The 25,979-nt window shown below is 43.5% G+C and overlaps 1 protein-coding gene across 3 annotated transcripts in view; it reads left to right on the forward strand.

The window, feature by feature from the left end:
- Positions 1–25,979, forward strand: part of FLT1 (fms related receptor tyrosine kinase 1) — a 169,180-nt gene that overhangs the window by 49,645 nt on the left and 93,556 nt on the right. For 2 of the 3 annotated variants that reach the window (XM_057707567.1, XM_057707569.1), the window contains exons 4-10: positions 1,383–1,507; positions 5,155–5,317; positions 5,425–5,561; positions 8,196–8,370; positions 9,343–9,460; positions 11,597–11,766; positions 12,173–12,326. In XM_057707567.1, coding sequence (XP_057563550.1) covers positions 1,383–1,507; positions 5,155–5,317; positions 5,425–5,561; positions 8,196–8,370; positions 9,343–9,460; positions 11,597–11,766; positions 12,173–12,326 — 1,042 coding nt within the window. Of the gene's footprint in view, positions 1–1,382; positions 1,508–5,048; positions 5,068–5,154; positions 5,318–5,424; positions 5,562–8,195; positions 8,371–9,342; positions 9,461–11,596; positions 11,767–12,172; positions 12,327–25,979 lie in introns of those variants that run through there. The other variant, XM_057707568.1, reaches the window with a different exon arrangement.

A 25,979-nucleotide genomic window follows, 5' to 3' on the forward strand; every position in this document is an offset into this window, starting at 1 on the left:
GGGCACAGTGTACTGCGAGCATGGTTCTAAAAGATGCTCATTCCGGTCCCTAGAGGAATGGCAGGGAAGCCGAACAGGTGGTTTGAGTCCTTCTGCCTCCTGAGACTGGGAAGATGCTGTCGACTGAAAAAAGAAAAAAAGCACAATGTGAGCGTTGTGAATTAAGTTTTATCTGGTACAAAATGAGGACTATAGCCTGGGAGATAGCACTTCAGACAGCTTTGAGAAACGGCTCCGAAGAGGCAGAGGGGGAAGGTCAGTACACGTGATTTTGGGGAAGGCGGAAGTACATGCAGTCAAGCACATATTTTTTGCAGAAGGTTCTGTTAGTCTCATGAAGGTCATCACTAGTCACGAGGAGCACACGTCACCATGAAGGATTTCAGTGGTTTTCTAGATACACAGAGATGCGAGAATTGGGCTCATAAAGTCTTCTCCTGAAAATATCTAACTACCTGAAGACCTGCTCTGCCAGTTTTCCCCAGAGCACAGAGGGCCTCCTTCCTGCTCTCCGCCCTGAACTCCTTTCACAGGGGGTGTTGCAGGCCAGCAGCTGCAGCGGCTCACGGTTTAATCCTTGCAGAGGTAGATGGCAAGGGCCGGTTTGTAGTTGGCAATGCCATACTTTCAAGGGTGCTCTCTCGGTGATTAGGGAACGCCCTTTCCAGACCTCTGTGCGTTTGCGCATGCTTTGCTCTTAGTAGATGTGCAGTGCAGGCTAAAGAAACGGATGTCACGGGCACGTGAAATAAATGCGGTACTTCTTCTGCCTTTACCCTGCCCCCTGCCCCGAAGTAGCTCGGACCTTCTCATCTTATTAGTCTGCCATTAAGCTCTAGAAAACAGTGAAGGCAGGCTTCTGTCATTCAAATGCTAATCCTCTCTCCAGCTTGACACCTCCGCCTCTGCTGCTCTCTGCTGTCATCCGTGCTCCAAAGACAGCGGACCATTGCACCCACCCCCTCTAACTTCTTACAGAGGCTCTGGAGGGCGCTTCCGGAGGCACTCAGCATCGCTGTGGGAAGAAGTTTGTGCAGAATATCCAGCTTTCTCTCCCATTGCACTTTATGGCTTTCCCCCAGAGTGGTCTACACATCCTCCCCCCATCCCACACCCCCAGGTCACAGTTGCAAAGTAGGGCATCAGGGCTCTCTGACTGAAGGCTAAGACCTGAATAAGGGGTTCCGTTTTCTTAGAGAAGCATTCTTTTTCTGGGCAGAAACACCAAGGGCCAGGTTCCGAGAGAAGCATGTGGGTTTATGGGATACGTGAAAGGAGAATGATGGAACTGGTGGTGCCCGTGTTGCCCTGCCAGCTGCAGTGTCTGTGTGTTCAAAATACAGTTATTTGTGTTTATGTGTTTTCATTTTCTTTTCGTTCAGATACAGGTAGACCTTTCTTAGAGATGCACAGTGAAATCCCTGAAATTATAAATATGACCGAAGGAAAGGAGGTCGTCATCCCCTGCCGGGTTACATCACCCAACATCACTGTTACTTTAAAAAAGGTAAAACTGAGCCATGCTACTCTCACAAGATCTTTACTGCAAGTGAGCATAAGGAATTTTGCGTCATTTTCTCTGTCTGGAATAATTTTCTTACAGACATTTGTGCTTTCTTGGTAGAATTTTCTGTAACAGTTTTTACTATAAAGTTTAAGTGCTAGATGTTATACCCATGTGTGTATTTAAACAGGATAAAAGAATAACGTCTTGAGCATAAATCTATGTGAATAATGAAAGAACTAAAATCATGACAGTTTTTAAGTGTTGCCACAAATTCAAACATCTGTAAATGTCAGAAAAACTAGTTCTATTGCATATACAAATTAACAGTCCAGATTTTTGCTGAAAGCAGAACTGTCAGGCAGGGTTCCTGACTCCAAGCATTTAAGAGCCTCTTACTTTGGTCTGAGTTGGGAAGTTCCTGGTAACAAAAAGCTTATCTCGTGCTGGGCATCCAAACTTAACCTCTTAGGGGAAAAAAAGGAGGGGGGGTGGAGCTATAAATGAGATTTTTCTTCGTATTATGTTGTAAATTGTGTATGTAGAGAAGGATAAAGATTCAGAGTAAAATCTAAAAAACCCCTAAAATGTGACACGCCAGCTAATTCAGCGGCAGTACCTTTAGGGGTATGCTAAGTCTGAGAGTTGGATTAGAACTCCCCACATGGAAAACTGTAGTGGATCCTGAGAGCTTAGAGCTTCCAGAGGAAAAGTGCAGGCTGTCCAGCGCAGCTCCTAGCATGGCCCATCACACAGAGGTAGGGATTCAGCACGTGTTTGGTGGTGATGGTGGTCAAGTTGGAAGAGTTCAAAGTGATTTCCAATATCACCTGTGGACCCTGAATCCTGAAATGTGATGAGATGTCTCCCTGTCTTCTTCCCTTGCGTTCTCTCCCCTACGCTGTTGATTTATATCTTCAATACAGTCCATCAGTGATAGGCCTTGTCTTCCATTACAACTGAGTATCATCATAGGAAATATAAAATTGTAGTATGTTGGAGCTGGAAACCCCAGAGGAGTCAAACTCAGTTGGTGGAATTAAAAAACTGAGGTTCTCAGGGAGTTAGGGACTTGCAGTCCACCCTGGGCATTAGAGCCCGTGTCCTGCCTTCTGCCTCCGTGTTTCTGCCATCCTTTGCTAATGGTTTAGTTTGCACAGGAGGAGAACCAGAGTGGTTCAGAGCAGAGGCTGGGGCCACACTGCCTGGCTTCTTCCCCCCCGTCACCACTTACCTGCTGGACAAATAGGCAAGTTATCAGACCTGCCTCCACATCGGTGTCCTCATTGGCGCGATGGGAGAGGGACAGGAGCACCCACCTCACCTGACTGTTAGGAAGACTACATGAGGTGCTTGGAGGGCACTTAGGACTGTGCCTGGTACAGGCAAGCCCTGTTCAAGGATTAGCTATTTATGTTCCATTTAACAGTTTAACGCCCAATAATCAATTTATTACCGTGATGTTTTCAATAGCCTGGCATTACTCCTCTGAGCCCGAGATGATAATTGCTCTGTGACTAATAAGAAACAAACCATGAGGATATGGAACTTCTCATTTCATGCAAGGCCCCTTGCCTTTTGGCCCTAATGCAGATTGCTTGCCTGTTTGAAGAACTTTCCCGAATTCCCACCTGCAGACATTTTGGGAAGGAAAGCGTATTTTCTCTGTTCTCCCATCCAGATCTATAATACAAAAAAAAAAAAAAAAAAAAGAAGCATAATATTCTAACAAGGATTTTGGTTTATCACATATATATATATATAATATGTATATATGTGATGTTTCTCTATATATAATATCTATTGAAAAATATTCTAACCTGTTCCATATATATGCTGACATGAAATTAATATCTTTCCCTTGCTTTTTTCTCTTCCTCTCCCTTCTCCTCTAACTTGCCGCTCCCCCCACGCCTTTTCCCGCGCCTGCTTCAGCGGAGCCCTGGTCCGCTGGAGACGAGCCTTCCTGTACAGCACTGTCTTTCAAGGCTGCCCACCTGCCCGCCTCTGTGTGACCCGCACAGCGGCTGCCACAGCTGATGAGCTTTGTAGTCTTTTGCTGTTTTAGCTCTTGCCAGCTAGAAATAAAGTGACTTTGTCAATGGACCACACCTGGTAGCAGTAACAGATCGAGTAAGAGAAACACTTCAGAGGAAAAGTTGATGTCTTTTTAAGTTGCGCAGCGGACGTCCACCAGCCACCCTTTCTTATACATTGAGCATGTGCTTGTTTTCACATGTTTTTAAAGCATCACAGATTCCAATCCCTGACTTGAATTTTTCTGAGTTTTTCCTTTAATAGTTTGCACCAAGTTAGAAGGTTCTTTCCCCACCCCCCACAGAATGCAGAGCATTCCTGAGTTTACAAGCAGCTTCCTAATTTACTACAACATGAAATGCATCCTTTAATTGCTTTCAGTTCTTCATAAACAGGATGCAATTCATCTCAAACCCACATAACTCTCTGGTAACATACACCAATGCAGCCATATTCACTGGGAGAGGCAACTACAGCTTTTGGAATAGAAATCTCTGCTATCAGATCACAAATCCCAGTCCGATTTGCTCCTTCCACAAGCAATATACACAAAGGATCAATGCATAGAGTGATGTGAGGTGCTTACTTTTAAAAAGATGATAGAAAAGACTTGAAACTCTTTATGACAGTTAATGCTATGAGTCTTTATAATCTGTTGTGAGACGTGATCTGACTTTTTCTCCCCCCTCTTCCAACTGGGGATAAATCGTAGTAAAGGTCAGACCCCTGCCTCTGGAATTGGCTGGCAATCTGACATCAGGGGAGGTTTGGCTGGGCTGCTCTGTGGGGCAGTGGTCCTTTACAAAGTCTAACCCCAAGGTAGATGGTTTAAATGAAGTCCCTGGTGTGTGGGAGAAGGCACAGGAGAGAACCAAACTGTGGATTCTTTTCTTCTGTTCGGACTCACTGTGTTTGGGAATACTTCTAGGAATTTGTGAGCGCTTCATTCATAACTGTCTCTGGCTTCACATCTGTTTTTGGCTCTCCTCACTGTCAGGAGTCTCAGCTTTTGGGAGTTTCCCTCCCAGGTGCAGAGCCAGTACCCTCAGTCTTCCCCAGAGTCATGCCCCCAGTGAGTGCCAAGTGAATGCTATGAATCTTGGGGGACCGGGAGTTATGTGCCGTCCTTTTAAGAAAGCCACCTCTTTAACAAATCATACAAAATGAGAGGACAAGGTGTGGCTTGCTAAAAGCTCCCGATGGTGAGACCAAGAAGATAAGATGATGAGACCAAGAAGATAACCTGGCAGCCCTAACAGAAAAAATCCTAATTAATTTTTCTATTGGGTATCAGGCCAGTTTATGACAGAGATTCCCAGAGGCCAAAGAGGTGTGGGTTCCCACTAGAATTCTGACATGACAACTAGGTCTACCCTAGGTGGGTGCAGCTTGTTGCTAAGACTAATAATAAATTATCCTGTTTACTATAATTTATCATAGTTAACGTATCGTTTGCTACATGCAAAGAAAACTAAAGAACCAATTATGACAACCTGGAGTTTTTACCTGCACTATTCTCATTTGAGGTAAAAATTACATTTTCACAAACTATGAGTGCAACTCTTGTCACAGTGCTAATACAATTTGTGAAAGCATGTTTCTTCCTTTTCCAGTTTCCATTTGATACTCTGATCCCTGATGGAAAAAGAATAACCTGGGACAGTAGGAAGGGTTTTATAATATCAAATGCAACATACAAAGAAATAGGACTTCTGACCTGTGAAACAACAGTCAACGGACATTTGTACAAGACAAACTATCTCACACTTCGACAAAGTAAGTGATGTTCCGGAAGCATGAGCATAAGCCAGCATGCTCAAGGGTTTATCTGCTTAATGAAACGTTGATTTTTTTTTTAAAAATGTGCCTTCTTATGCTTGCAGCCAACACCATCACAGACGTCCAAATAAGCACGCCAAGACCAGTCAGATTACTAAGAGGTCAAGCTCTCACCCTCAACTGCACGGCTACCACTCCCTTGAACACAAGAGTTCAGATGACCTGGAGTTACCCTGGGGAAGTGAGTGACCTACTTTTCTACTTCTGTAGGACAACATTTAGTTTTAGCAAGTGAAATGCTAAACTGAGTTTTTGTAAGTGGGAGAAAGCAGAATATTCTGACTCCTCTGGCAGTTTGAGTCAATAAAGAAGCTTTGGGTTTGGTGTGGGTGCTTCTCTTGCCTGATGTTTCATGAGTGTGATGTGCAGAGATACGGTCTTTTGATGTCTGGAGGTTTTGTTTTGAAGTGTATAGGCTGGTATTTGTATTGCATGATTCTGGGTGGAAAGGGGGATTGTTTCATCCTTGGAAACGATTCTCCAGGATTTAGAGATGAGAGAGAAATTTATCACCGCGTGCCAGGCAGGGACTAGCTTTTGCAACAACAAAAACAAAAAGTTGTTGCCGGCGCATTAATTTAAGAGACCTGCAGACAGGCAGGCACCTGATTGGAGCATGTTTGGAAAAGATAATACCACCCAGCCACCCAATCTTCCACTTGTTAAGTGACAAAGGAGGAATTCTGTCCTTCAGAAAAATGAGAAGAATGAAGGCCGAGTCGGGTTCCCTTATTCAAATTAAACATCCTTGCAAACATTCACTGTTTAAAAAAATGTACAGCTGGGGAATCACTGATAAACTGTTAAGAAACGTCCAACAGTGGTTCCAGCCCCATTTCTTATGTGTCTGTATAATTTATGGGGCACATCCCGGGTAAATCACTGGTTACGTCATTCAGATGGTCCAATCACAAAGTTAGCTTATGATTAAATTACGTGTTAAATTATGTATGTATAATTAAGATTAATGCATCAGTCCCAAGCTATTGGGTTCTTTTCATTGAGGTATAGTTGATTTCAATGTTATTTTAGTTTTTGGTGTACAATGTAGTGATGCAAGATTTTTATAGGTTATACTCCATTTCCAGTTATTAGAAAATACTGGGCTATATTCCCCACGCTGTAAACAATATATACAGTTCTTGCTATGAAAACAGAATAACTGAGCAACCAAAAGGTACCACACGTGCCCTTGAGGGACACATTGACTCATCAGTTATAAGGTATTTTCTGGAAAATGGTATTGTTTCATTGACATAAAAATGCTGCAACTTGTAGCAATATGTTCTGGGTTTTGATGGAAATCATATATTCGTAACACATGTGAAGAGGGAAGAAACTTGTATCCTGTCAGTGTTGCTGCTGCAAGTAAGAGTATGGTAACATACCTGTTGAATGCCCATGACCTTCGAAAATGGCGCTGTCCAGTAGAACTTTCTGTGATGGAAGTGGTCCAGGATCCTAACCACTAGCCACCTATGCCTAATAGCACGTGGACTGGGGCTTGTGGGCTAAGGAGCTGAATTTTTCATTGTGTTTCATTTTAACTTAAAGAGCCACATGTGGCTGCTGGCAACAGAGCTGACAAACCTGTTCTAAAAGCCAGGGGCAGTTTTAGGATACGGAGGTGGAAACAATACCAATGTTGCTTGAACTTGGGAAGGAAAGCCTTCTCAAAGGGAGAAGGGAGAAGTAGTGCCGGCATGAATAGAGTTGCCGAAGGTCCCTCAGTCTGTCACGTAGGGGACCGAGTCTCTGATTTTTGGTGGCGATGACCGACATCTCCTCTGTGGTCACTGCTGAGAACAGACCAAGCGGTGTAACATGTGTCTGTTCCAACAGGGCAGTGAAAGGACAGGTGGGTAGAATTTATCCAACATGGCACACAGGAGAGCTAAGTTCAAGACCCAGAGGTTAGCTTGGCCAGCTTCCAAAGTCTTTTTCCATGCGTCCTCACAGGGACGAACTGAGAGGAGGAAATAACATATTATGTGTTATAAAATGCAGTGCTTAAAAAATAAAGACAAGAAAGGAAGGAACAATGAAAGGAAAAGGCACTGTGACCTCGCCTTCGCAGAACCAGGAGTGGGTGATTGTGGCTGAGCCTGAGGTCTGCACACATGGGACACCACTGCCCCCGCAACCTCCAGAGTGTTCCCTAAACTTGTCGATGGCTTTGCAGGCTCCCAGACCCATTTGGTGGGCGTTAGCTGAAATTGGCGAGCCTTGCTCAGAGAGTCAAAAAATGAAATGAGGATCATTATACCTTAACAGGTGTAGCCAGGGTTCAGAATCTTTCCCTCCATTTCTAGAAGGAAGCCAAAGCAAACTCACGGTGATTTATTAACAGAAACCCTGTCATTAATCCAGATACTAAAGGTGATCGTTGCCCAGGTTTGTGTGTGCTATTTCAGGCTAGGAAACAGGTAACTGCTTAGAGAGGCAGGTGCTAGAGGGAAGCGTTAGATTTGTCCTCAGAAGATCCAAGGTCACAGGCTACTTTGGCCAGTTTCTGCTGCTTCAGTTTCTTCATCTGCAAAAGGGCAGCAACCCCGCCGATCTCACTGCCTTGTTGTGAGAAACTGTTGAGATGGTGTGTGTGAAAGTCCATTTGAAGAAAATGAAGTGCGGAGTCAGTGCTGTGACGGCACGTGTTGGAAACACGAGTAGACGGAGATGTCGGTTCTGAGCATCTCACTCTGGGTGGGTTTGCCTCCTATAGCATAAAATATTGATCTTCGGAATCTTCTGCAATGCTGTGACTCTAGGCACAAACAGTGACTACTTCTACCTTTGCTCCACATTTTCTTTCTAGATAAAAAAGAGAGCCTCTATAAGGCGACGAATTGACCAACGCAATTCCCATAACAATATATTCTACAGCATTCTTGTTATTGACAAAGTGCAGAACAAAGACAAAGGACTTTACATTTGTCACGTGAAAAGTGGTCCATCATTTAAATCTGTTAACACCTCAGTGCATATATATGGTAAGCAATGCATGCTCTGCTTTCTAATCGTTGCAGAATTGGAGGGTTCTACTTAAAAAAAAAAAAAAGAAATTTTCTTTTGGCCAAGAGGTACACTGTCATAAACAAATACAGCTTTGTCCCCCTCTGCCCCCTGCCAAAGAGCAAATCACATTGTGTTCTTTAAATGTAATACCTTTGCATTGGCTAGATAATATTTTCTTTACAGATTTATATGTCAGATCATATTAGACTCTATATGAAATTATTTAGTGTTGCGTATAAACAAAACAGAAAAATACAATCAGTTTTACCTTCATTTTCTGGGAGAAATTTCTCAGTTACTACTGATTTCGAGAAAAACATGATGTGGTAAATTATTTAGAATTGATGCTCTTTTATCCCTGGTTTTACTCTCATGAAATCCTAATATTACTGCCTAATTCCAAAAGGCAAATTATGTAAAGAAAATACATCAACCTTTTTAGAATCCTTAAAAACTTTATTTCTACCGTTGAAAAGAAAAGCTTGTAAGGAACAGAAACTAGGGGACAGTTCTATCAGTGGCCTTTGAAATTCTTTTGCCGTTCTCCAGTTGATTTTTCTATATCAAATTAGTTCTTTTAGAGCATGTGGGACAACTTTCTCCCATGGTACTCACATTGGCCAGGTAGATGTTTAGAAGTATCTTTATACTTTTTTTGGTTATAGAATAGATGTTTTAGATGTTTTACTTTCTTTTGCCCTGTCACTGGGTTTTTATGTCCCTGGGACCATTTGATTTTGCAAGTATCAGACCAGCTAGGGTACTTTTAAGTGCTTTTACTCACTGATCCATACTTGGGCTCATAGATGGCTTTGATCATAATTCAGCTCTATTTATTCATTGGTTGCAGCCCTCTTGAATGAGGTGGTGGGTTGGGGGTTTTTGGTTTTCTTTTGTTTCCATAAATATAGTGTTTTCTAATGGATTTATCACTTCTCCTTTCAAAGATAAAGCATTCATCACGGTGAAGCGTCAGCAACGGCAGGTGTTCGAGACTGTAGCTGGCAAGCGGTCTTATCGACTCGCTATGAAAGTGAAGGCGTTCCCCTCGCCAGAAGTTGTATGGTAGGACCACAGTTCTGTTCCTAGCAGCTTAAGGCATGCCTTGTCAGTAGCAGGATGCAGGAGCCCAGGGACTTGAATTCCTGAAAAGAAAGAAATCAAGATGTTTCCCAGATAGCAGTGGAGAACTAAGAACCGAGCTGATTTCTGGGCTGGGAGCAGAGTGGGTGGGCAGGGCTGGAGATGATGTCAGGAACAGGATGGAGCGAGGGATGAGGGTTTTCTGAGCGCTCATCCCAGTTTGGCCATTCACTCCCCGCGACTAAACTTCTGCCTCTCTAAACCTTCCTATGATGTCAACGTCCTCTGAATGAAAGATGTTGAGCAACGACCAGGAAGCATCTCGAGTATGTAACATGCTCTATTAACCCTGAAGAAGTGGGCCCTTGTGATGAGGACAGTAATTCTTTCCTTATTATCGGAAAATAGTTCTTTTAGATACAGCTGGGCTGAAAGTTCCAGTCTTGTTTTAAAATTAAACAAACATTAACAGAGACAAGACTTATTCAGTGGCAGGGGTGCACCCATGGCCCTGTTTGAACTAATTAAGGGGGTTTTTGGCTGGAAGTTTGCATATTCAGAAACTCTTTAGGCAGCTTTTTTTTTTTTTAATGCCAGCCCAACACCTGATGTGAGACAATGTAATCAGTTGGTAATCTGCAATCATTTTGTTAAATCCTTTCCAAATGCCAGGATCTTTGGCTCAAGCCCTTACATTCTAAACAAAGAGTATAGCACACAACTGATTAGGAAAGCAACCCACACAATATAGAATCCCAACCAGAGCTTGTTTTGCTTTCAGTATCATATGGGCGTAGTGTTTGTTTTAAGTTTCCTCTAATCATTAATAGGGAATTAAAAAGAAAACTAGACTTTGTGCTGTGCCCCTTCATGCCATCACAGTAGGAAGAGATTTTTTTGTTTGTAATATCTAAAAAGTTTAATAGTAAATTTCCTATGAATGTACATTATTCCTGAATAGGAACTGAATCGCTTTATCTAGGGAGTACATTCCCTCTTTCAGTGTCTGAGAGTATCCCCACCTGTTCAACACTGCTAATTTCTTCGGTAGCTAAGTAACAGGGACCTAAAACAAAACAAAACAAAAATCAATCCATTTTTGAAAATACTGACCTATTCACAGGAAATAATTTAAAGTAATACCGAAGTGGGATTTGGAATCACAAAAGAGAACGTAGGCATTTTAGCTGCTTTGGAACTGAGACCCACTAGGAATGAGAATTTATTTGCATGACTGTGTCATACATGCGTGACTGTGAACCAGTGCTGTTCCTAATATGACAGCTTTATGCGGAACATGATAAATTCCTACTAACAGATTTAAAATGCCTATTTAAAGAACTGTGTCATTTAGTGAAATCATAGTATCGTACAGTTAAAAGAGATCTTTGAGAAACTCGGAGAAACTGAGGCTTGAATGGATAAGTCTAGTTCACGGCACACAGTGGCGGAGCCAGGGCAAGCCTTCCAGCCTCTTGGTTCTGTATGTTACCGTATGATATCTAGCCATTGAGTCTGTCTCTGAAGCTTGAAAAAATTCTTTTTAAGTTTGTACCTTTTGTTTGTGAGTTTTGTGCCTTAACTATTCTTCCCCATGGGAAAGAACCTTGATAATCTTGGTTTCACTATAGCTTATGAAAAGGGACAACTGGTGTGACCATTTATATAACTAATAAGAACTCCACATGAGGCCACAATAGGAAAGTCTATTTTTATTTTTATCTGGGGAAGTGATCTAGTTGATCTGACTTACAATGACCCTTGTGTTGCTGATGGAGCCTCATGGAGAACTCTGAAAAACATCTCAGATGGAATCAGCTTGTGCTTCTGGGTTAATACTTAAGTCACAGTGGCGACCAGCCTCCATGTGGTACATCAAACCATCACTTGTCTTTCTTTCAGCTTCCTTCTGCCTCTTTGCCAATCAACACGAAGTGTTTCCCAGTCTAAAAATCCCACTGGGCTTTACTAACAAGTCAGTGTCTAAATGTTTTAAATGAATGTGGAGGATCCAAGTGTCGAGATGTCTAAACTCAAGCTCGCATCCTTAAATGGCAATGTTAAAGTGATATCGAGAGGCCGTGTGAAATGACTTATTGCTCGTGCGCTTAACCACAGGTTAAAAGATGGGTTACCAGCAACTGAGAGATCTGCCCGCTATTTGGTTCGTGGCTATTCGTTAATTATCAAAGATGTGACTGCCGAAGATGCAGGGGATTACACCGTCTTGCTGGGCATAAAACAGTCAAACGTGTTCAAAAACCTCACTGCCACTCTAATTGTCAATGGTAAGTTCACTGTTCAGACTTTCTTCTAGGTCTGGTGGGGGTGAAATGAGTGAGAATTTGTGTCAAGTCAGTATAACATCAAAGAAAGCAAAATTTTTAAAAATTGTTTTAAAAACCACTTATGCCCTTATCCCAACTATTTCACGATCGCTTATCTTCCAAAAGCAATATGAGTTTTTTTTTTTATCATTGTAATTGGAATGTACATACCATGGAATCAAGTTTTCAAATGTTCTCAGAACACTTCTACGTCTCAATTGGCATTATGATGACAAATTCGAGGGTTTGGTCTTTGTCCGTGTGTGTTTCCCTGACATCAAAACCAGCAAGAATGTGGTCCTTTGTTGTAGTCCAGGAGAGAGTCATTAGAACAGCTCCTGACCTCGGTCCTGTTTTCTCCTTTCAGTGAAACCCCAGATTTATGAAAAGGCTGTATCATCATTTCCAGACCCGACTCTCTACCCGCTGGGCAGCAGACAAATCCTGACTTGTACCATTTATGGTATCCCTCAGCCTACCATCACGTGGCTCTGGCATCCCTGTAACCATTCCAAAGCAAGGTAGGGGACAGTTCCTTTCTTGAATAACCTTCAAATACGTTTTGACACCTGGATTCAAGGGTCTTTAACAGACACAGATTGGGAGCTGGCAGATGGGATGTGAGGTCCATTGGGGGCAAAGGTTTTCCCTGCCTTGGGAAAAGGTAGGCAGTCTACCTGCTCTTCTTCCTAACCCATGTGTAACCGTTTCATAATTTTTCTCTCCAGCTTGTAGTTTTAGGCTAGGAGCACAGGGACAGAGTGAAGGTCATCCTGTGCGCCATTCTTTGGAACTGAGGTTGGAACTCCTGTCTCTCGTTTTCTAACCAGCACCCCCAGGCTTCAGCTCCACCACTGCATCAGTTCCACTGGTCTCCCCAATTCCCACTCTGCAAGCACTGAGTATGACATCAGATCTTTCCCCCACCAAAGGACATTACCTTTCGTAGGCTTCGTGCGTGCTCCTTTGTCTGTTGGAAATGAGCTTCCACGCATTTTCTGCCCCTTGAGAGGTCCTCCTTTATCTTCCCAGGCTCAACAATGCTGTCACCTTCGCCACCCTCCAGACTTTCTTGTTCAGACCCCCTTCTCCCTCCTCAGCATGGACAGCACTTTGCTGACATGACTGTCACATCACACGGTGTGCGTACACTTGTCTTTTCTCCAAACGATGAGCTGATTCAGCAGCTCTGTGTCTTTAGGGGCCTGCATCGTGTCTGGCACACACAGATGCTCAGGGCGTATTTGCTGAATGAATTCAGCCCTGCCCTCGGTGAGCTGTGCAGTGTTTCCTTGCTTCCTGTTGATGACCGAGGGCTGTTTGCTCTTTTCCATTACTGTTTAGTCTACAAGATGGATACTGATGATAGTTCATGGGAGCGAATCTGGAGGCCAGGAGTAGACTTGACAGTGTAACAGTAAGATGGTATGGAGACTCCTCAAGAATTATCATTAGGCCCACGTATTTTCTTCATTGCTTTTAATTCCGCTAGCAGAGTGGTTGGGAGAATTGCAATTTTTTTTGTTAATTACCTTGATAAAAAAATGAATGACATAAACAGAAGCGGCTCTTTGGTTTTCTAGATTCTTCCTGCAATTTCAACTTGTTTTCATCCTGTGTATTAGTCTTTTAAGGCATATTATTCTGATTATGAAAGTTACTGGTGAGTGATGGAATTCCTAAGAAGTAGCTGTTTCCACACATCTGATGAATCATTCGCTAAGAACAGAAATATGGAAACTTACAAATCATGAATACTTTCTTTACCCTTGTGATTATTCAACCCAAAAGAAAGTGGGATCTACTGAGATTTTTGTATTATTTATTTTGCTAATTTGGGGATGGTCATCATGTATGGACTCTTCCCTTTAAGGCCTTGATATTTGTGCTGACCTAACTTGCCAATAAATTTTAAATCACTAAATAACTTAAGCTATTATGTTTGGATAAAGGTATAGAATTGAATTTTTATGGAGTAACATAGCCTTTTCAAGATGTTCTTGATTTTTTGTTTGACAATAGCAAATCTAAAATTTTAGTTCTATTGAGGATTAGAGCTAGTAACTATGTGAGAAAATAATTATGAGTGACAGAACATAAAGTTAGGTCTGAATAATGCTAATAAAATATGGTTTGGGGAGTGAGGTCGGCTGAAGTGAAACTTCATAAGTGTTACCTCTTTTTTTCTCGTTTCTTTGTGGTATATGGGATCCTTCTTCCATGTTACGGAGTAAGCTTGCCAAGGCCTGGAAAGATATCTTATTCCTCTTTCAGTGCTCTCAAGATTCAGAGCAGTACCTTAAATCTTTTTTAAATCTTTTTGTTGGCCACTTGACTTATTCTTTTAATGTTAAAGGCACTCTTTTTCTTTTTTTTTTTTTAAACCAATCACAAGACAGATCAGAAATGAAAGCTTTAACTCGTTCAGTGATGATTCACTTAAAAAATAAATTGTTGCTTGGAATTATCTGCGAAAAATATGCATATTCCTAAGAAGTTCTCATTTTTTGTCAGTAGACTGAGTAGCTTACCTGTGTCAGGTCCAGATTTGAGGCTTGGTGGTTAAATCAGTACATTTAATGCAGAAGTATTTCAGAAAGATATATGGGACCTTTGTGCAGTAGAAAGCAAACAGAAGAATTTGACTTCACCCTGCAGAGAGAGAGAAGCTCAAATTGACAGATAAATGAAGTCCTCTTATACTACTAAAATTTTTCAAATATGTCTGTGTATAAATCCATTTTATGTACTTAGTTTCAGTTGCAGACAGGAATTTTAGATAGTGACGTTTGAATAAGGGATGGTCTATTGCATGAATTTAAAGAATGTCATCCTGAGTTACATGGTACATATTTGCAGGATGGTATCTGAGCATCATTGTCAAGAGAGATTAAGTGATTGATATATACATGGTACTCTTGAATATGTAGAATAGCTCTTGGTATTTAAATCTGAGGCTCTAGTTAAGGGATATAGCTATATATGGACCAAAACCAAAGCATTAGTTTAGTTTTGAAGTTAGAAGGTGTATGTTTTAAGTAGCTCAAAATTACTAATTGGTTTAATATGGCCAACTAGTAAATGGGTCTAAAGTAAAGAAGTTCAGACTTAAATCGTATAATTTTCTGGAGTCCAATAAATACATATTTTTTAAAACGATCAGAACAAGTGCTCAACTAGTTCACCTTTGTGAGTAAGAGCCGTAAGTAAATTTAACAGAAATTTCCTCCTTTTTAAAAAATGAACATAGCTCAACAGCTTACCACATTTTTTTCACTGAATACATTGTGGTTTCTGATTCACCTGGAATTTGTTCTTATAAAACATTAAGAATAAGGGTGGGGAAGGGGTGGTTACTTTTAAACGCATATGTGTAATGAGCTGAGGGGAAATACGGCAGAATCTTTTCCCCCTTTTACTTTTCTGCGTATTTGGGTGGTAAAGTAGCAGTAGAAGTAGACGACTTCTTTGGAATTTTTAAAAACACTAAAATAAATTATTAACACCGAATGAGGTGGAATTTGGGATTTTTCACATGCTCAGCACCGGGCAGGGACTTCTTCATAGATTGTCCTAAACTTGCCCCACGTCAGCCTAAGCATAGCCCAGGGAGCACACCGAAGGGTGGTGAGCTTCTAGTACCTTTCGCGTGTGTGCAGTTTACAGCTTCTGTGCATACGAAATACAGGTCATTACCTACTCCTCAGACAGAGAATCTGAGGGTCCTATGAGGCAATGTATTTGGGAAAGGTACAGAATGCCACGAAAATAACACAAGGTTGCAATTATTGCCAGCATTAGGGTAAATGTCTCCAAGGCTCCAAAACTTTTAAGGAACTTGAGAAGAATTTTTGCCTACTGTAGACCTAGTTTCACAACAGTGAGAACTTTTACCTAATATTTCTGAGAAGTGAACACAAACTGTGGAAAGTAAAGTGTAATTTTGCTGCACTTCACAAATAGAAATCTAATAGATCTGGGTTGCAGAAGTGAGGAAAATCAAATTTATGATTTTTCAGAAGAACAAAAAAAGGCAATGTAGATGAGCTCGGCAAAAGTAAAAATAAACACGAGTGTATAATGGGGGAAGAGAGTGACTCCCCAGTTGGGTGGCCGGCCCCATTCATTTGTTTCCCGTCATGGGAGGAAGTGGTTCTGCCCTGTGGGTTGACTGAGGCTGGGGTGGGGCAGAGCAGAGCCGGACGTGAGAGAGCTGACTCCTGCTTGGAGAGCCCACACTAGATTTCTAGAATGTCACCTCCCCGCCCTGGATTTTGAAGAACTAAGTAGGACTACTCACCGCCCACGCAGTGAGCCGGTCTTGATGTCATGGTCCCTGCTGAGCTTTGCCACAGCACTGGTCCAGTCTCACAGGAAGCATTGTGCAGATAAGGTTACCCACTCCGCGGAGGATGGTCTGTAAAGGGACAAGGGACAATCTGAGGCTGTTGGGAAGGCCCCCCTCTTTAGGGAACAGAAGGGATGGATTTGAGGAACTCAGGAGGAATGGGGAAAGGGCAGTTTGCTTCTTTTCTGGAAGGAGGTTTAAGGCCGGCAGCCTTTAACGATGGCAATTTGGGTTTTAGGACAGACAGTCTTTAGATCGTCGGCTAATTTAAGTCCCTCTCCCCATCTAACCCTCACAAATGATCATTTCCAGGTCATACATACCACTGACAGGTTATGATAGAGCTGTGACACATCTGTGTCATCGTTCTTGAATGGGAAAATGTTAGGTATATTGGGTTCTGTGGCGGTCTCATGACTAATAAAAATACGTAGAGAGAAATCTCTGCTACTTCTACGGTGCCGACACTGCCCACCGCTTACAGTGCATCCATCTTGCACATCATCAGGTTTCAGTCCTAACGTGCTGTCAACCCCCTGCTCATCACACAGACGTTGATCGGGCACCAGCCTTGTGCAAAACAAAGATACTTACCATTTGTGCTTAGAATTTACATTCTAATTACATAAAGTCAAAGCTATCTGGTAATTCCTTATCCTCTCTATGGACGTACCCGCCGGATCTCTCTTCCATGGTCTCAGGGATAGAGACCTGAAGGAAATGGGTTCTATTCTTGGCCCAGTCCCTGACTTCTGTGTGACCTTGGCCAGTTATTTAATCTGGGCTTCAATTTCCCTTCTGTGAATGGTAGCTGTTGAGCTTCCCCTTTCCTATAATACCCACCGAGTAATGAGTGAAATGAGAAAGTCACTTAAAATTGCATCGTCTTCTTTCAAAAAAGCTTGAAATAATTTCCTAGTTGTTGCACAGTATTTTCCTTCTGCTTCTTACAAATTGTAAAGCCATTGGACCTGAGGATTAACTCTGAAGATTAGGGCCAAGTGAACAGAAAAAAACAACTTATGAAAGTAGAATGGTCGTAAGAAAAGTCTTTTGTGTAATTATGTAGTCCAAGGAATACCTGGGTGTCATGTATATTACACGTCAGTAGTCGCCCATTAAGAAAAAAAACGCAGCAGCTCCTCCACCGCTGGTGTCAGCTCCTATTTTTCTCAGTGTCAACCTGGACTGCCTCTGTCAGCCTTAGTCCAGCTCCTACAGACCAAGGAATTATCATTCTTTGCCCAGTTAGCCCTAAAACCTTGCTTGCTTCATTTGGTCTTTTGCCAGTGAACCCATTCAGAATGCAAAAAAAAAAAAAAAAAAAAGATTGGATTCTCAACTCGTGGAAGGTGGAGAGGGTAGAGTATTCTTTATTACTTTCTTCGCTACAATGGTGGGTTTGCTAAGAAAAGCCTAATAGACATCCATGGAATCTCAAGGACCTGCTTCCAAAACTCTAAAGTAATCAGATCTGGAGTCTCAAATAATTATGTGTTTAGAAGTTTGATAGAAAATAATATTCTCCGTAACACAACATTATAAATCAACTACATGGAAGGAAGGAAGGGAGGGAGGAAATAATATTCCCTTCCTCACAATTTGATACCCCATTTCTGGAGCACTCTTTGCCCAGCAGTAGTGTCCTGTGAGGTGTCTAGAGAAAGCAGACCACTCCAGGACTAAGTGTGCTAGGGGGTTTTGGTGGGGGGAGGGGTGGCAGGAGGTGGCCTGCAAAATAAGGGAGCACAGAGGCATCTAGGAACTCTGAGAAGTTGCCTAATTGCATTTCTCTATTGTTTACATCACCAAATTGGCAAAGAAAGGAAGGCCTGAATCATTAGGGATGTGTTAGGTCTAGATCATTTGGGAGAGACACAGTTTTGTGCATCAGTGGGGTATGTAAAATTAACAGGCCAAAAACAAAACAATTGTTAACGGTAGTTAATGAGAAATGTATTCAAGGACCCAAATTTAATGGACTACCAGCATAAATGTCTATTCTTTTTGTGCCGAAACAGTTTTATGTCCTATATTCGATTTTCTGTCTACAAAATAAAAGTTTTGCCAATTTAAGCACTGAAAAAGTCAACATTTCCTGGGGGCTAGATGTGGGTCAAGGTCTGAGGGAAGCTGTAACTTAAGAAGACCTCTTCTTTTGGAAATATGATCACAAACTGCACATTTTAATATCTTATCACACTCCTTGTAAGTAGACATACAGTTTGTATCTACGAGGGTGAGTCAGAAATTATCCGCACCATGGTTGTATTAAAACTTCTGTAAATTCTACAGCCGGAGTGCAGATGATTTTTGACTCACCCCCGTGCATCTCGTGTGCGTATGGGTAAACAGACTCAAACCAGGCAGGCTCCAGGGTATTTTAACTTGCCACACGCAAAACTGTGAATCAAAATGGGGACTTTAAAGACCCCCAGGTCCCCTCAAGCCCACTAGAGCAGGACTCTGAGCTTAAACAAACAGTGGAGTGAATCTGGCCGTCTCCAGGAAGCTTTCATCACAAGCCAAAAGGGACTGCTCACTTGCTAATGGAAAACGTCGTGCTCCTTGTTATATAACTACGGGATGAGGAAGTGCTTGCTGCCCTTATTAAGATTTCACGCAAAGTCCTGAGAACAGAGACCGGGCTCGGCTGCCAAATACCTCTTTGCTACTTTTCTACATGTTGCGAGATTTCCCCCTTTTCCCACTCTTCCTAGGATGCAGGGGATCTGATGAATAATTGTTTCTAATGAATTCACTGTCTCCTGTAATTCCTATCAAAAGTTTCATTGTGTGTTTAAATTGAACCAAAAGGCTGCGTCATAGGAAGTCCCTGCTGGATGGTTTTCAGAGGCATCTTTTGAGCAAAGTTTCAATGAAGTTTCCCAGGATGAGGAGAACCAGAAGGTAGCAATACACAGTTTGGGAAGATTCCTTCCAAAGATTGGCAGAAGCTCTCCAGTTTGTCTCTGGCTCATATTCACAGATTTCAAACACTGAAGGGGCATTTTCATGATTGAATCTAGAAGCTCCTGTCCTGACACAAGATCCCTACGTTGTACATGAACAGGAGAAATCACTTGTAAAACATGCACCCATCATCGGAAAGCTGCATTTTAGCTACATCTCCATTGGCTTGGGAGACTGTTTCCTGAAATACGGACCTTAGCCTGTGGTTTTCATGTAACTTCACCGCCCTTTTAGGTGGAAAAGCCGAACCTGGTGGATTTGTGTAGAAGGAAGGGTGTGATGGATTTGGACTGTCACCCAGGTAGTGCTGTATAATAAGCTTCAATACTTACTTCTTCATACCTTCTCTAGGAAGCCTCGTAGGATGTTTCGTCACCTTGAGTGCAGCTGACCGCTTACTGATAATAGCTGTAAGAGATTTAATCAACGAGCCCTTTCTAGTGCCAGAGCTATGCCCATTCCTTTCCATACGTTATCCCTATACCTGTGCAACAGTTCTACATAATGGCCATAATTTCCCCATAAGGAAACCAAAGCTTGGAAAGTTATTTCTTGGATGTTTGCAGATTGTGGAATAAAAGAGGCAAAGTAGGGTGGCATTTCAGAAGGTTACTCTTCGTTGGTGGCCCACGGGACTCCTCAAGGCCGATCCCTGGGGGTTCCCAGAGGAAAGAACAGGAATCCTGGAGGGGACAGGGTTAGGAGAGCACTGGCCTCACTTCTTGGGTTTCCTCTTGTCACCAGTGATCTCACAGAGTCCACCAGGGGAGTCAGAGTTGAACTGGAGGTGGGAGAGGAAAGGAGAAAGATTAGCAGCACTTGGGGGAGTTTGGCTCCAATAGCACTCCAATAGCACAATCTCTTTGGGAACCAGGGATGATGGGAAGCTTGTTCAGGCCCCAAACCTGCAGGTGGAAGTAGAACCTTTGGGGGGTAGAAACCCCAAGGGGATAATTAAGCCTAAATAGGGCCAACCTCAGGAGGACAGCAAGTCAACAGTTAATTTGGCACTTTTCCTGTGGCCACTTTCCCACCACGCAGGTGTGTTTGATCTCTTGCAGGGAAGTCCCATTCCCTCCTTTTCATCATTCAGGATTAATTTTCCGGATCAGGATTTAGCAAGCTCTCAGCCCTCAGGGGGCCTCGCAAAGCTGGTGGGAGATTGAGGAAGAGAAGTGAAGGAGAAGGCGTGAGGGGGAAAGCTGATGTGTGTGTGAGTTGGGGACACGGAGGCGGCAAACCTCAGCCTCGACGTGCTTGCATCTAGTCACTTTGAATGATTCATTCACTTAGAATTTAAGACATTTAAAATATCGTATGATATTGCAGAATCTTAAAAAGAAAATGGTACAGATGAACTTATTTATAAAACAGAAATAGAGTCGCAGATGTAGAAAACTTACGGTTACCAGGAGGGATAGATTGGGATTGACATATACAAACGACTATATACAAAATAGATAACTACTAAGGATCTACTGTACAGCACAGGGAACTCTACTCAATGCTCTAATGACCTATATGGGAAAAGAATCTAAAAAAGAGTGGGTATGTGTATATGTATACCTGATTCACTTTGCTGTACAGCAGAAACTAACAACACTGTAAATCAACCATACTCCCTCAAAAAAATTTGTAATGAAAAAAAAAAAGAATTTAAGACATTGTAGAGAATTAAAAAGAGCTTGCTTTAGAGATGTGAAACTGAGGCTCGAAGATAATTGTCCCTCACCTCGCACCTGGATAATGGCAGACCCAGCCCTAAACCCAAGTCTCAGATTTCTGTTTGTTTATTCTTTTTTCTACCACGACATTGCATAGAGTCCTCACGGGAGGTACTTATCATCTGGTTGAATAAACGAACCAGCATGGTTTCCACGGGTGGCAGGTGGTGAGCCCTGGCGGGGGAGGGATGATCTGGGTCCTAAAGGTGATGGGAAGGTACTGGGAGATCAGATGGAAAGGGAGAGGGTCAGATGCGGTAGAGGGACACGGGCATAGAATAGGTTGAGGAGTTGAAGAGGAGATGCTTGGAGAAGCACTGGCTGACTCACGGGCATGAGGGAAAATAGAACCCACATCTGGAAAGGGAGGTTCGGACCTGACGTGGAATTTCTTGACCGAGGGCTAAATAATCCACCAACCAGTCACCCTGCTTCAGCGCGCCTTCCCTGGCCAATGCCCTGGTACCCTGCCCTCTGGTTACCAGAGGCCCCACCCCACATCGTGCTTACAGAGGGATGGACTTGTACAGTCTCGAGGGTGGGGGTCTTACTCCTGCCCTCAGCCCGGGTCATGTGTGTTGTAGCTCTGAAGCTCGCCTTCCATGTCTGAAGTTCAAGGTCTTAGGTTTTCACTCAGGCCTTTAAAAAAGTTGTACGGCTGCTAATTGTCCCATTTTTCTTAGGCCTTTCACGTCCCATATGCCTTGTCCTCATCACTGTATACCATGTGAGAGGATCATGGATTGCTCCCTTATTGAGAAATCCTCTTTTGTGAGGTGTGAAAAAGTCTTTGGATAAGTAAGGTGAGGAAAATGAAAATGGGTGTTTAGAAGCTACTCAGAGCCGAACCGAAGATTATGGCCAATAGAAGACTGCACTGCCTAGGGTTTCTAGTTTTATTTTCCTTATAGCTGAAACGTATTAAACACCTGTCTATAGGATAAGTGCTTAATAAGTGCTTTATACGTATCATCTCATGTAATTCTTACAGAACTTATACAAGGCAGGGACTATGGTTACTACCATTTCCTAGATGAGGCCCAGGGAGTTCCAAGGACCTCGTTAGGAAACCAGTCCTGGTTGACACGTCAGAGACTAGATGAGTGGCCTTCTAGCACGTCACCACCCAGCACTTCATTTGTCACTATGAACAGCTTCATAGACAATAAAATGAATAGTTTCTGGTCAAAAACTCATGATCCAGAAAGCAAATATGATTTGAGTAGCCTGTGTTATGACATCAGGAGCCAATTTTAAGAGGCGTGAGGATGCAGAAATGCAGCATAGGCTAGAGTTTAAGCACATGGGCTCTGGAGCCTGAATCCCAGCTCTGCTACTACTACCACCTACCAGCTGTGTGATTCTGGGCAAAGCAGACCACCTCTCTGGGTCCAAGTTTCCCGATCGGTACAATCGAGGTAATAGCACTGACATCCTAAGGTTGTTTACGGGAACTTAAAGAGATAACATATATGCAGTTCTTAGCCCAGTGGTCCTTTGCCTAAGTCGTTAGCCTAAGTCTGTTTGCGGAAGGTTGTCCAGTATGTTTGGTTGCTCTGGGGCTGCCCACTGCAAAGCTGCTCCCCTCTGAAGCAGCATCAGATACACGAGTATGCTCTGAACACGGGCCGTCTGACAAAACAATCCATGCTGTCAGCTTCATGTTCTCCCAGGAAACACGCTTGCAGCTTCACACAGGTCTTCTGACCATGGTGATTTACTGCCAAGAAGTATTAAGATGGGACCAGAAATGGTAAAATCGTCAAATTATTTCGGAAGTTAGAGGAGCTGTCATATCCTGGACCTCCTTGTGTTTGTGAGTCCTGCCTCAGCTATTCAGACTCTCACTGCCCCGTGTCCCGTGCAGCCTGCAGGAGCACACGGGCTCTGGACATTCCACTTGCTTCTGCTCAATTGTCTTCTGATATTTTTCCATGCATTTGACTTCTCTCTTCATTAACCACATCCTTAATAATGGAAGGAACTAAATCTTGTACTTCTTTCAGAAGGCATGATTCTACTTCTTAAATGGAGTATGTGTGAACAAATTAATTTTTATTTGACTCAAACGGTGCTAGTAATGGCCTGCCCTTGAAGAAAGGAGAAGACTCCTGCTGGTTAGTTTTCTATTTCCTATTAGCCCAGAAGGTGCTGTTCCGCACGTCAGCATGATTGCTTGAGTTGAAGCTGCCACTATCAACGTGTCAGATGCGGATACAGCTGTTCATCCCAGGTCGTTAATACCCCTCCTTGGGAATGGACAGCCCTGATGGTGGGGACACAGCCCTTGGTTGAGGGGGGATGTGTGAGGTCACTGGTACATCAGCAGTGCCCCTTTGTCAGCACATCTGAGGTGAGTGATGGATGGCAGGATTGACACCCGCACGAGGTTGAGTCCACATCTAGTGCGCTATCAGGATTCACTCTTCTCGTCAGGCCATCACTGAGCAAGAGATACGTGTGTGCCTCTGCTGTTCCCCAGGTGGTCGGGCTAAGCCCTGAGGTGATGGGGATGAATAAGATCTAGTCCCCACTCTTAAGTAGCTCTTAATCTGGTCGCATAATCACGGCTAACGTGAGTGACCTGTCTGCTGTGGACCAGACACTGTGCCAGGCATGTTACCCCACTTAACGCACTGCACCCTCCTCGTGTTTGCTGATGCAAAAGGATCTTCTCTGAATTATTTCCCATTTTCTAATCCCTCAAAGAAAACTAGTAAGACGTGGTAATGTGGGGTTGCTTCCTTCGAGTTGGCAATGTTAAAATAACACATCCGTGCCCAAAGAATGGTTCACAAAAAGTACGATGAATAGTTTAGCAAATCTGAATGAAGTTGGAGCAAGATAGAGATACAGCCCACATGCTTTACTTGCATGGAGCAAGATAGAGATACAGCCCACATGCTTTACTTGCTAGTTGTCAAGAGAGAGAAAGAGACATGAAATAGACATTTGCAAGAAGGGGCCCATAAGATAAAAGCAAAGCAAGAGAAGTACAACTTCTCAAGGAACTGAGATCCAAGGAAAATGACTTCTCTCATACTCTGTGGGCTGTAGTATTAATAGACGAAGCCTTCAACCACATTTCTACTACAGAGAGCGTCACAGGACTGGTGATCATGCCCTCTCTCCGTGGTGACCGGTGGCGTGACACCAATGCAGAATTTATTAGAAGTGATTCTGTGGGCTGACACGACCCAGTGATTTCAGAACTATTCAAGGGACTAAAAAGACCACAAGTCCTCTGATCAATTTCCATCGACGATGGTTCTCCCAACCTCGCTATCCAGCATTCCAAAACCAGAAAGTCACGGAACCATGATGTGAGCTCAGATCTGACAAGCTCTAGAATTTCTGCTAAATGTGATTCCCCACCCACAGCCCCAAAGGCCTTCTGGACGTTTCTGTACTGACTGCTGTATAATAAGTAATCTGCTCTCTTTGTGTGAACAAAGCGTAACTGTAGCTTGAACTATGCTTCACGGAGCGATTGGAGTTACTACCTTAAGAATCCTTGAATGTGTTAGAGGAAAGGATGTTATTTGTAGCCACTCCTAACATTTCCCTAAAGGTTTGTCAAATAAACCCTTCCTCCACTGACCAGCCTTTCACTAGGAAGAAAAATGAATGAAGAAAATGGATGGCCTCTCTGAGGCTCCTGTCGGGGTGTAGCCAAGTAGGTACCCACCCTTTGGCCTCACCGTCACCCTGGTGTGGGGCTGTTGGGATGACTGGCTCAGATCCCCTAGAGAGAGAGTCAGAGTCGGGGTGGGGGAGGGTCTCTGGTGCTCTTGGGAGAGGTGAGCAGGCGAGAGAGGAGGAAAGAAAGCAGAGGCTGGGAAGACAGGCCTTATTCTGAGTGTGAATGGACCACGGGGCCCTCGAGAGCAGGAAGCAGGCGCAGGCCAAGATGCTCACGGAAAAGCTCTTATCTAAACAGAGGTGGCCAGGACGCTGGATCCCCTCCACCATTGTCCCAGGAGCTGACCCCAGCCTTCAGTCCCCCAAGAGCCTTCTCCATCACCCCCCTCACCATTCACACAAGAAGTTTTCAGTATGGGCTCCACAGCATCACGAGGTCTCTCGCTGGGCAAGAAAGTCCCCCTCACCCCCACCCCCGCCCCAGAATCCCCCCAGCCTGACCCTGTGACCAGCCCAGAGGCCCAGGCCCTTTTCCTGGAGCAAAAGAGCAGGAACCATTCTGTCTAAACACTTCTGCGCACTCTACGCCTCCTTCTGCCAGTACCCTCTCCTCTACATTGTTTTATTTGTTTGAAGAGCATGTGAGACAAGGGGAAAAGATAGTATTTGCCGCTTCTATTAATCTGATGGCTCAGACACACGATCACGAATGTTTTGACACGACATCCACAGGAGTGCAGGAAGGTTTTTACACGCGGCTCTTCTGCAGGACGGCGCGGGGCTGGGGAGCCGCCCGGTCGTGCCCTCTGGCAGGGCTCCAGCTAGTCTTTTTCTTTTTTTTTTTTCCCTCTTTCCACTGGTTTTTTTTTTTTTTTTTTTTTAAGACATTTTACAGCCTCGATTTGCTCTTTCTTACTGCTCTCCCCCTCTGTTTCCTCGCTTGAAATGATTCCACAGTCTTTACAAACAGTGCTAACCACAGTGAGCATGTGCGGTCAGATATCATGAGAAAAGCAGGGTCTGCACCAGACGCGTTCATCATCCAGAAGAGAGACACAGGGACGTTACTCTGTGTCTTGGGACTTTGTAGAACTTTCTAGAGCTTCTTTTTTCCCCCCCAAATGAAATGTGCCTTACCTATACTTCCGTGTCTACGTACCTTCATTCCCAGGCCACGGCGCAGGCTCCTGTGGGCAACACTGGGTGCTGGGGGGCTCAGCTCCCCACTGTGTACCCGCCCCCCCCGGGCCCCCTTCACAACCTGCTGCCTGCTGGGAATGTATCGGTGCGCCTCATGAAACAGGCCAGCTTCATCCCAGGACGTGTTTAGGATGCATGCAGACAACAGTTTTAAGTTACCAGGGGGAAAAAAAAAAAGATTGTGGTAAAAGTTGGATCTTTTAATTTGGTTGCAAGGTGTTTTCTAATGATGAAATTCACCGGTCAGCAGAAGGCTGAGATTTCCTATAATTTTAGCATTAACACAT

The sequence above is a fragment of the Hippopotamus amphibius genome, chromosome 14, assembly GCF_030028045.1.
Source record: "Hippopotamus amphibius kiboko isolate mHipAmp2 chromosome 14, mHipAmp2.hap2, whole genome shotgun sequence".
In the NCBI taxonomy this organism is placed as follows: domain Eukaryota; kingdom Metazoa; phylum Chordata; class Mammalia; order Artiodactyla; family Hippopotamidae; genus Hippopotamus; species Hippopotamus amphibius.